Here is a 12521-nt window from a genome sequence, read left to right as displayed (position 1 = left end):
GAGTCGCAGCAAACTTTGGGAGTCACCCCTTCTTTTCCCGCCCCTTTCGCAAATCGCTTTCCTGATGGGCAGCAGCGGCATCAGCAGCAGCGACCACCATCTCCTTCGTGTTAGCCACATTATTGCTACGGGGCACTGCTGGGATGCAAGAGCTGGAGGCGCACAGCAGCAGAAATTGCAGCAATACTGTGCCGCCGTGCTGCAGAAACAGCTCCGGTGGGGTGCCCTCTCCCTGTCTCCAGGCAGGACTGCAGCTTAGGTGCTGCTGCTACTGCTGATCCCGCCGATCTGTCCCTCCGCCTCCCTCTCCCTCTCCCTCTCTTATGCGTGCAAACAGAAAAAGAAAAAAGCCAGAGGAAAAAAATTCTGCTCTGGAGCGCTGCTGCTCTTGCCGCCGCCTTCTCGTCTGCTGAGTCATGGATTGAGGGTCCCTCTCTCTCTTCGCGGAAATCACTGACACGTCTCAGAACTGTTTGCCGCGGCCATTAGGAGCCCTCATTCCAGGGCCACAAGGACCACGGAAGGATGATCATGCTCCTCCTCTTCTTCCTCCTCCAGCCGTCTGCATAGGCAAGCTTGCCCTTTACTGCGTTCTTCTCCAAAAGCCCTGTCTGTCCTCTAGGCTCATACTCCGCACCACCCCTTCCTTGCTCCCCTCCCACCCCGGCCCATAAAATAAAAAGCCCCCGCGTCTCACTCACACCCTCTCCCACACGCTTGAACCATGATCGCCGCCGCGTTCTTAGTTTTGCTGAGACCTTACAGCATCCAGTGTGCCCTCTTCTTGCTGCTTCTCCTGCTGGGGACCATCGCCACAATTGTATTCTTCTGCTGCTGGCACCGTAAGCTCCAGAAAGGGAGGCATCCGATCAAATCCGTCTTTTCAGGGCGCTCCAGAAGTCGAGGTAAGAGAGAGAGAGAGAGAGAGAGATGCAGTGCCTGTGCCCCTCTTTGCTAAACGGGGATGGTGGAATTTAGATTCCGAAGGGGGGGGGAGAGGTTAAAAAGGGAATTCCCCCATCGCCTGCCCAAGCTGTAATGGTTTTGTAGAGGACGGGGTTCCTAATAAGAAGCTTTGCCTCTGGATCCCCCCTCCCCAATTATATTTGGGAAAGGGCTTCTAAGAGAAGCAGGGACTGCGGCAGCTTAGTCTCCACCCCATCCCTTAAATGAAATCTTAAGCTGTGGGATGGGACCACCCCCACCAGGTTGCTCAACTACACTAGAACTTTCCCATCAACTTCTAGGAGCAGAATTAAATATACATGTTGGCTGCCAAGGTTAGCTCTGCTTGGATCTTTCAGGGCATTTCAGCAGTGGCTGGGATAGATTATGATGATGACGACTGTAGTGATTTTTCTTAAACCACCCCGCCTTGTACCAAGTTGTTGTGTAGAACTTAAATGACTCTGAAATGGTGAGAGATAACAGTCCTGCCTCCCCCTCCCCCCCAATTCTTTTCCAGATGCTGTAATGAGAACCCATCACTTTCGTTCCGAGGTAATTTATTTAGCACGCAATCTCAAGGTCAGAACAAGTTTTGTTACCACAGTACAAGTCACTTTAAATATATGTTTTTGGTTTTTAAAAAGCCCTTGGCATCTATATTTTGTAAAGATTGTGCATGGAGACCTCATGCTTTTAATACTTTTTACATATTCTAATATGCTTAACTAACATTGCATTCTTGTTAATTATTCCTGTCTTTAAGTGGGTATGAAACTATTCATTTTGCAAGGCAATTAAACAGATGTGGCTATTTAATCATAGCAATACAAAGGCAATAGGATTGCATGCATCCATAATTTAGCTTTTAGTTGCTTTATCATCAGCTATTGACCATATGTTGGCATCCTACAAGCTTCATATGAAAACCCAAGTAAAAGGAGTGTTGGAAGATATTAAGGCACTAACATAGATCTGACTACAGCAGCCTTCCCCAACTTAGACTGCCTGGGAATGAAGGCATTTGTAGTTCAAAACATCCGGAGGGCACCTGGTTGGGAATGACTGGTCTAAGCAAATAAGGAGGGGCATCTTTTGAGAGGGACCACATGCAGAAGGCCATGGTGTCTCCAGAAAGGTCTGAAAAAACACCTGCCTGAAACCCTGGAAAATCTCTGTTGGTCACTGTTGCCATAGGTGGACCTATGGTCTGATTTAGCACAAGGTAGCTTCCTATGTTCTTAATCTTTTTTATTTTGAGCTGTCATCATGCTGTAACTATAACAGGGGCCTCCAAGCTTTCAGTTATCATTCACATCTTAGCAACTTGCCTACCCGCCTCCACTAATAAGGAACAAATAACTTAGTACATTCCACAATTTGCCTCCCTTGTTCACTGGCTATAATGCTTAATATTAAAAGAAAACTCCTTAACTAGCCAGACATTTCTGGCTTCTTGCAACAGATTTAAGTAAACAGAGCACATCTAATCTTCTCACTACCACTCAAGGTTATTTGGTGTTTCTAGCATGTAATTTTTTTTCCAGTAGACTGATTATTTTTGTCTTGCATTTGTAGATTAAGAACAGAACAATTTGCTGGGGATCCTATTCTAGAGGGATATCTTTGTAGAACTGCCCCTTTCTTACATGCTAGTGTTTCAAGGACAATTGATTCCCTATTTAAATAGTAGCTAAGCCCACTGGAAAATTAAAACATCCATCAGTTACTGTTTTCTCTTTGTGTAAAGGGGCTGATATGCATCTGTAAAGTTAAGCTTCAAAGCTAGGCTTGGAGTTTGGATGTAGCTTTTATCTAACATTCCCACTGCAATATTAAGTAGCTACAGATATTATTGGCATGATTTCTGTTTGTCATGTAAGCAGTGTCATTCTTGATTACCCAGATGAGAATGCTAACAAGTTTAGTGGGTTTACTCCTTGATAAATGCACATGGCTGTGTAGCCTTGCAATATGATCTTAAGGATATTTATTCAGAAGTAAAGTCATCTAGCCCTGATTTCATGAAATGTACTATCCTAAAAGTGAGGCTAGTATTAAAAGTTTAGCCAGTTAACATGGAATCATAATTAATTTACTTGGTGAAATTTACTCCTGAGTAAACATGCTGAATTTGCACAATCCTTTCAAAGTTAAGCATTTTAAAATCCCACTGATTTCAGTGGGGGAACTAATGTTACCCTTTGAAATAAGTGGACATAAGAGCATTCTACTTCTTAAATTGGAATGCTTCTATTGATTTCATCAGGATTAGTCATCAATATGTGAGGCAGGGCTATGTATTTCATAAAAAAACTTTCCATATGTAATTTGTTATACATAGGTTTCATATATTAAGGCTGCAATCCTAAGAATGTTCCACAGAGAAAACCTTTATATGATTGAATTGTGTGAACTGTACTACTGGCAATGGGATAATTATTTGACATAGTAAATTAGAATATTAGAAGTGTTTATGATTAAATCAATAATTGTGCTGATTTTGCCTTATCTCAAATTAACTGAGTTGAACACAATTTGTCTCTTCTAAGGGAAGAGTTTATTTAATGTTTCTTTATTATAAAATGTGCATTACATCATTTTTACAAATTACAAATCCTTGAACAGTATTTGGAAAAACCTCTGAATGGAAAAGCATATCAAGAGAAAAATAGTTGTTTATTAATGCTGCCACCTTCTGTATTTTAGAATGAATCAGTAATTTTGAATCCATGGACGTATGAGAAAGGAAATAATATACTGACTTTTAACACTAGTTATTAATATCCTGAAATTTAATTTCAGGTGAGCTAGTTCACATGCGTTTTGCATGTATTCTGTTTCCAAAGAGTTAATGGTCAGCATCACATAATTATTGGTATAAGCTGAATTATGGGTGTTCTGACAATGAAAATCAAATCCCATTCTTTTCAGGAGAAATTATTCCAAGTAAGTGAACAAAGGACCACAGCTCTGAACTTGTAACATCATGAGTCAATAATAGGTTCTCTAAACTGTACCTTTTATGGAATCTGCTAATGTTATGATTATTATGCATTTTAAATATCAACAACCAACTTAAATACATTCAGTCAGATGACTGACAGGTCTGTTATAAATACGTTTGGAAGGATTCTAGAACCTAAATATTCAGAGTAACAAACCACAACAGGACATCTCAAAATATTCACGAATACAATTTCACAGTAGTTTGTGCCACAAAAGATCTGTTTGTTCGTAAAGTGCTATTAGACTCTTGGTTGATTTTGCTGGGATTTATCACATTATGAGATTCTATGTCTCCCCTCACCCAGCAGCATTTGAGAATTTGGCAAGGGGGCATGGAAGTTCACATTTGAGGGATGGATGGGTCCCTTGGCAAGTAGTTACTGAGCCAGGGATTGCTTTTCATAAGGAAGCTGAATCCCCTTGGTAACTTTGGGGATGCTGAGAATCGCAGGGGTGAATATATGGATGCCAATTCTCTTTAATGATCATAATAGAGGAGTAAGTAATTGGAGTTAAAACTAAGGGATAGCAAGTTTCCCTTTAGTTGTCGGTCTCCTGGCAAAATAAAACGAGAAAGTGACATATGTAGTAGCAAATACAATGCCATGTCAACTTTATAGAGCTGGGGTTGAGGTTTTTGCTTCTCCTCATGGCTATTCAAGAAAACTAGTTGCTGATCACAGCCATAAATAAATGAGCCCTGGTCAAGCTGTGGAGTGTCGAAAGGACTGGAGCAGTTGACATTATTGCTTCTAAGCATCCTCTTCATCTATCGCTCATTCGGCTTAATGGCATAACATGTTGAGAACAATGAATCAGCATAGGAGATGGCCTGAGTATGGATGGAGGAAAACTCCCAGTGGATGAAATTGAACCTTGGTGTATGCCTACAGTTGGGTTTATTTAAAGACAGTAAAGAAACAACATCTGACTGCCTCTGTTCAGTCTTGTCTTTGCTGGCCAGTGGGCCATTTTAGGGTTGTCCATGCTGGCCCCAAGGACATCTTAGAACTATTAGAGGCCTGTTATAATTTATTTTCTGGACACTTCCAGGAAAAAATCTCTTGCATCTGCTGAGTCTTAGACTGCAGAGTTAAGAGTTGAATCTGTTGAGATGCCCTCAACACAGCCTGGTCCAGTTTTATTGGATGAATTTCATCTTGAGGATGTTGACAAGGTGGTTGGCCAGATTCATGATCCTTGCCCCTTTTGGCTTAATAAAAGCCAGCAGAGAAGGAACAAGTGGCTGGGCCAGTGAGGTGATTACTGCCTTCTGGCCAGAGGGAGTGGTCCCATTCCTCCTGTGGAATGGGCTTGGCAGTGAGGCCACTCCTGAAGAAATCTTCCCTTGACCCTAAAGACCTTAAAAACATCAAGCTATTAGCAAATACTCATTTCCTGGGCAAGGTTCTTGAATGGGTGGTGGCTGACCAACTTCAGGCACTCTTGGATGAGACTATCTAGATCCATTCCAGTTGGGGTTCAGGCCTTGGTCACCTTGATCCATCAGCTGCGCCCCTACCTGGAGTACGACCTCCTGGCGACAGTGACACACGCGCTGGTGACTTCCCGCCTTGACTTCTGTAACGTGCTCTATGTGGGGCTGCCCTTGAAGACGGTCCGGATACTTCATTTGGTTCAAAATAGAGCTGCCAGGCTGCTGATGGGGACTGGGTGTTATGTTCACATGACTCCAGTTCTCCGTCAGCTTCACTGGCTTCCCATTGAAGTCTGGGCCCAATTCAAGGTGTTGGTGATGACCTATAAAGCCCTAAATGGCTTGGGTCCTGGTTACCTGAAGGAGCGCTTACGTCCATATATGCCCGCCCGCCCCCTGAGATCAGCGGGAGAGGCCCTTCTCCGGGAACCCTCCGTGAAGGAAATTAGGAGGGTGAGTACTCGGAGGAGGGCTTTCTCTGCGGTGGCGCCCAATCTATGGAATGCGCTCCCCAGAGAGGTCCGCCTGGCGCCGTCGTTATTTGCTTTTCGGCGCCAGGCGAAGACCTTTTTATTTAAACGTCATTTTAATTGTTAATATTATTTGCTTATTTTATCTGGCCAGGGCGACTTATTTTATATTGTTAATTTGTTTTATATTTTGAATGTATTATATTTTAATTTAATGTTGTGAGCCGCCCCGAGGCTTTGGCGAATGGGGCGGCATAGAAATGTGTTAAATAAATAAATAAATAATCTTGTATGATGACCGATGCCAGTGGCAGTGTTAGATTCTGTTTATACTCCTGAACCTCTCAGCAGCATTCAGTATCATCAACCTCAGCATCTTTCTGGGGCAACCCTCTGAGTTGGGAATAGGGCATACTGCATTGCACTGGCTCCACTCCTACTTGAAGGGACATCTCCAGAGGTTATAAAATATTGTTTAGCCCCATGAATTCTCCAGCATGAAGTTCCCCAGGGGTCGTTCTGTCCCCCATGCACCGCTGAGTGGGGTCATCCAGAGCTGTGGAGTGCATTGCCATCAATATGCTGGTGACCCATAGCTCTGTTACTTCTTTTCATCATCGGTATGTGAGGCTGCGGATATGCTAAACTGGTGTCTGTTTGCCCTCATCCAGGCCACTGTTGCAAAGCTTAGTCCAGACAAGACTGAGATGCTGTTGGTGGTTGTTGTTCTGAATGGATGGAGTGTGTTCAACCTGATCTAGAAGGGGTTGCACACCCCTTGACAGGGCAGGTTCATAGCTTGAGGGTTCTCCTTCAGCCATCGTTGTCACTTGAGGTGATGGTGGCTCATTGGTTTGGGGTGCCTTTTACTAGCTTCAGCTGGTGGCAGAGCTGCTCCCCTATCTGGACAAGAATACTCTGGTTTCAGTAACTGATGCTCTGGTAATCTTTAAACTAGATTATGATGCACTCTGCATGGGGATGGGGGTGCACTTGTTCAGAAGCTGCAGCTCATGGAGAATGCTGCAGTCAGCTTAATTACTGGGACCTGTAGGTCCAAACACAAAAGCCCAGTTCTGGCTTGCTTGCATTGGGTATTTGTCTGCTTCCAAGCCCAATCCGAGGTGTTAATTTTAACCTATAAAACCTTAAATGGCTTGGGACCACAATACTTGACATACAACCTCTCCCAGCTGCATTCTGCCTGGATATTATGCTTAACATCCAAGGCCTTTTTCCAAGTGCCAACTGCAAGCTTAGATAGCGGCAACAAGAATGAGGGCTTTCTTGGTGGCATCCCACAATTGGTGGAATGGCCTCCCCACTGTGGCCTGCCTGGCACCAGCCTTATTATCTTATCAGTTTAAGATGATAATTTATGCTGAGACTTTTCAAGATATACATGGTATATCTGGAGGCTTGAAGGGATTACCCATCTGAGGTGTTTTTCTTTTGCAGGGTCATTCTTCACTATCTTTCTTTTGGCTGCTTTTAATGCTTCTAGAATTAACTCCAAAAATGATGTCCTTATCATCATGGGGGATTAGAATGCTAAAGTAGGAAGCCAAAAGATAACTGGAATAACAGGCAAGTTTGGCCTTGGAGTACAAAATGAAGCAGGGCACAGGCTGGTAGAATTTTGTCAAAAGAATATGATGGTCATAGCAAACACTCTTTTCCAACAACTCAAGAGAAGACTCTACACATGGACATCACCAGGCAGTCAACACAGAAATCAGATTGACTATGTGCTCTCCAGCCAAAGATGGAGAAGCTCTATATATTCAGTAAAAACTAGACCAGGAGCTGACCGTGGCTCAGATCATGAGCGTCTTGTTGCAAAATCTAGGCTTAAATTGAAGAAAGTAGGGAAAAGCACTAGGCCACTCAGGTATGACCTAAATCATATCCCTGATGAATATACAGCAGACGTGACAAATAGATTTAAGGAATTAGATCTGATAGACAGAGTGCCTGAAGAACTATGGACTGAGGTTTGCAACATTGTACAAGAGGCAGCAACTAAAACCATCCCAAAGAAAAAGAAACTCAAGAAAGCAAAATGGCTGTCTGAGGAAGCTTTACAAATAGCTGAGGAAAGAAGGGAAGCGAAAGGCAAGGGAGAAAGAGAAAGATACAAACAATCAAATTCAGAATTCCAGAGAATAGCTAGAAGAGATAAGAATGCCTTCTTAAATGAACAGTGCAAAGAAATAGAAGAAAACAATAGAATAGGGAGGACCAGAGATCTCTTCAACAAAATTGGAGATATGAAGAGAACGTTTCATGCAAAGATGGGCATGATAAAGGACCAAAATGGCAGGGACCTAACAGAGGCAGAAGAGATTAAGAAGAGGTGGCAAGACTACACAGAAGAACTATACAAGAAAGAGCTTAACATCCCTGATAACCTCGATGATGTGGTCACTGACCTCGAGCTGGACATCCTGGAATGTGAAGTCAAATGGGTCTTAGGAAGTCTGAGCAACAACAAAGCTAGTGGAGGTGACAGTATTCCAGCTGAGCTACTCAAAATCCTAAAAGACGATGCAGTAAAAGTGCTACAGTCAATATGCCAGCAACCTTGGAAAACTCAACAGTGGCCACAGGATTGGAAAAGGTCAGTTTACATTACAATCCCAAAGAAGGGCAATGACAAAGAATGTTCAAACTACCGCACCATTGCACTCATTTCACATGCTAGCAAAGTTATGCTCAAAATCGTACAAGCTAGGCTCCAGCAGTATGTGAACCGAGAACTACCAGAAGTACAGGCAGGATTTCAAAGAGGGAGAGGAACTAGAGATCAAATTGCCAACATAACTGGATCATGGAGAAAGCTAGGGTGTTCCAGAAAAACATCTACTTCTGCTTCATTGACTATGCTAAAGCCTTTGATTGTGTGGATCACAACAAATTGTGGCAATTCTTAAAGAGATGGGAGTACCAGATCATCTTATTTGTCTCTTGAGAAAGGAGTTCGGCAAGGCTGTATACTGTCGCCCTGTCTATTTAACTTATATGCAGAGCACATCATGAGAAAGGCAAAGCTGGATGAATCACCAGTTGGAATTAAGATTGCTGGGAGAAATATCAACAATCTCAGATATGCAGATGATACCACACTCATGGCAGAAAGCGAAGAGGAACTAAAGAGCCTCTTGATGCGGGTGAAGGAGGAGAGCACAAAAGTAGGCTTGAAACTCAACATTAAGAAAACTAAGATCATGGCATCCGGTCCTCTCACTTCCTGGCAAATAGATGGGGAAGAAATGGAGGCAGTGACAGATTTTATTTTCCTGGGCTCCAAGATCACTGCAGACGGGGACTGCAGCCAAGAAATTAAAAGATGCTTGCTCCTGGGGAGGAAAGCTATGGCAAATCTAGACAGCATACTAAAAAGCAGAGACATCACCCTGCCAACAAAAGTGTGTATAGTCAAGGCTATGGTTTTCCCAGTTGCAATATATGACTGTGAAAGCTGGACCATAAGGAAGGCTAGTGCAAAAGGATTGAGGCCTTTGAATTGTGGTGCTGGAGGAGACTCCTGCGAGTCCCCTGGACTGCAAGGCGATCAAACCAGTCAGTCCTAGAGGAGATCAACCTTAACTGCTCTTTAGAAGGCCAGATTCTGAAGATGAAACTCAAATATTTTGGCCACCTAATGAGAAGGAAGGACTCCCTGGAGAAGAGTCTAATGCTGTGAACAATAGATGGCAAAAGAAGAAGGGGACGGCAGAGGATGAAGTGGCTAGATGAAGTCACTGAGGCAGTTGGTGTGAGGTTAGGTGGACTCTTGGAGATGGTGGAGGACAGGAAGGCTTGGAGGAGTGTTGTCCATGGGGTCACGATGGGTCGGACACGACTTCGCAACTAACAACAACAAATGTTTCTTTTGATAAGATTTATAGTATGTTATTGTATTGTTTTTATGTACTGTTGTAACCCACCCAGAAAGCTTCAATACAGAAATGAAATCAATAATAATAATGAAGAGTGGTTTCTGACAACTTGATAACCTCACTAAAGGGTTTAGTGTTGCTTGACATTGAACCACGAGTTCTTGTTGAAACATGGATTATAATGTCTGAGCCCAGCTAAAATAACATACCATGATGAGAAGCTTACAGTTCACAACCCAACAACAAATCAGTGGTTTTCTTCACTGGTTGTTTGTTAGCACAGCTGGGTTCCAACAATATGAAAATCCAGAATTCAAGAACAACTCATAATATAACAACAACTCACACACAACCTATATTCAGACATTGAGTATGGATTACTTTGTTCTCTGAATCCAGTTACTGTGCGCTTTGCTTTTTTCCAAAGGAGTATGGTCAGGATTGTAGATCATATGTCACTTGATGCATTTATTTGTACTTGACCTTCTGTGAAGTTTCCTTAGAATGGAACTTACTTCCATGTCTGGTATCCCTACTTTAGTGGATTGTTCCCAAATATCAAGTCAGGCAAGATCTAGTAATTCCAAGGAAAATACTCTTTGAAGGACATGGTACTGACCATCAATGTGTTTGGTGTCTCTAGCATTTTCTTTTTTTTCTTAAACATAGAAACTGATTATGAAAAATGCTGAAAACTGCTGCAACAGCACAACCTTTATGAAAGGTAAGCTGTCTGAAGACTGTACCCTCAGGCTTTAATGGTGCATACAGAGCTGATTAAATCCCATGGACTTCAAATGGTGTTAAGCAGCCAGACTGCATGGAGGAGTACAGCCTTAGGCATCCAGCAGTCCAGGTCCCCTTGACTTTCAATGACACTTTGCTTCCTAGGCTCCATGGGGAATAGGTTTTTCAAAGAGAAGACATGCAAATGAGGACAGCTTTGCTTCATGCAGCTTTTACAGCTGTGAAGTGTATGCGTTACTGAAATTATAGTTAGCACATGATAACAAGAGCAAAGTTCTGAGGAATCCTTTCTGGAGACTGAGTTGCCAAAACCAAAGCTGTCCAGGGGGTGTAGGGCTGTTAAAGCTCATTCACATAGGCCCAGTTTGCATATGTCAGGGTCAATCTGGATTAATTCCCACTGTGCCACAGTACACTCTTGGTATGGTTCTGAATATACAACTGTTAATCAGGATGATCAGGGGGTTCTTATGTCTTACAAACATAGCCACTGAGGATTATTTGAGAGTTAAATAATCCTCATGTAACTCTACTATAACCTGAAAATTATACAAGGGTTATTTAACACTCAAACACTTGAAGTGTTGAATCTATTGTAAGCTGCCTAGAAAGGCCTGGGCAGTTATAGATTCCCGTAAATATGTGTATAAATAAATCAGTGGCCAGGCTTGTATAACATGGTAAGTCCTGGCATGTTATACACACTGGGTGATAATTCATTGAAAACATCTACTTTTCATGGAGTAATTAAGGTGGCTGATTGAAAGGATGGTACTCACAGGCTTAGTGATCCATGATTTAGTTTTCTGAAAGAACTAAATATTGTGTTTGCATGCTTATTGTTTTGAATGTACTTTGAGGACTCAGTTCAGTATATACAAGGCAGGTGATAAATGCCACAGGGTCATATATAGTTTGCCATGGCTTTCTGCTGTTTTCAGTCACTTAAATTTGTATGTTCAGTTACCATGATAGCCACTGGAAATCTGGTAACAGTAATCCATGACTACTTAATACGTACCTGTAGCCCCATTATGTGTTCTAAGATGGCTCCAAAGTGCCATAGGGCAAAGAGGTTTGTGCATAAAGTTAGTCCTTGCATTATTCTGCAAGCAACATTTGGCATTATAGGTTTTATAAAGTTCATTATGCTGCTTAAAAAATACCCATGTGAGCACTTATCTCATCATTAGTAACTTACACAAAACAGTTCCAACATACTGTGTTGAAATAAATTGGTCCATTTTTGATGATTTCAACTTCCCCCTCCCCCATATACTGCAACTAAATACTGATGGTGCAATTAGATAGTTGCACATCTAGCAAAATCATGCAATCAGTAGATTTACTATGAATCAGGGTTCATCCGGGGCATGATTTAATTCCTGGGCTTTTAAACAGGAAGAAACATGGGAGCCACAACAAAATGTTGCATTGTGGAGTGTTCCTGTTCAGGATTTCAGCCAGACAGTCATGCTCTATTCCAAGATTGCGTTATGTTCCATTCTTTTCTCCTCCCCACCCTTCCATGCTCCCCTTGCAATGGTCAGCTAGTATTCAACAGCCACTGTGCATGCTCATTTCTTATTGGGCTTCTTTTTTTTTTCCTATTTCCCTCTTTGGTCCCCCTGTCTGAAGTTTTTGTTGTGGTTCTGCAAAGTTTGTGGATCACTCCAGCTTCTTTAGTCCACCCACTTGATTGTGGACGGTGCTGTTTTGTTTACATAAGTAACAACACTTACAGAATAGTGTTGTTATGGATGATGATGATGATAAAAGGGGCTTCTATAAATGGTTATAGTAGGCATTTCTCTCACTGTGGAGAAGCCAGAACCAGATCCAATAACTTTGAAGTCAAGGAAAAGAGCTTCTAAGAAAGGCTTGAGGCGCCACACCACATATTTTAAAATTTATTTATTTATGTCTTAGATTTATATCCCACCTTTTCCTTTTTTAAAGAACTCAAAGCAGGATGCATCCTTCTTCTCCCCCTGCTTCCAGTCTTATCCC

At 42.3% G+C, this 12521-nt stretch overlaps 1 protein-coding gene across 21 annotated transcripts in view; it reads left to right on the top strand.

Annotated features, from left to right (window-relative positions):
- The first annotated feature begins 709 nt into the window (after positions 1 to 709).
- Positions 710 to 12521, top strand: part of DST (dystonin) — a 370183-nt gene continuing 358371 nt past the window's right edge. For 14 of the 21 annotated variants that reach the window (XM_044421564.1, XM_044421575.1, XM_044421550.1 and 11 more), the window contains exons 1-2: positions 710 to 905; positions 1466 to 1527. In XM_044421564.1, the coding sequence (XP_044277499.1) occupies positions 725 to 905; positions 1466 to 1527 (243 nt within the window). In that variant the 5' untranslated portion in view covers positions 710 to 724. The remainder of the gene's footprint in view (positions 906 to 1465; positions 1528 to 12521) is intronic. The other 7 variants (XM_044421565.1, XM_044421571.1, XM_044421551.1 and 4 more) reach the window with 1 other exon arrangement.

The sequence above is a fragment of the Varanus komodoensis genome, unplaced genomic scaffold (genome assembly GCF_004798865.1).
Source record: "Varanus komodoensis strain SLA01 unplaced genomic scaffold, ASM479886v1 scaffold12, whole genome shotgun sequence".
Lineage (NCBI taxonomy): Eukaryota > Metazoa > Chordata > Lepidosauria > Squamata > Varanidae > Varanus > Varanus komodoensis.
This window is presented reverse-complemented; position numbering and strand designations above follow the sequence as displayed.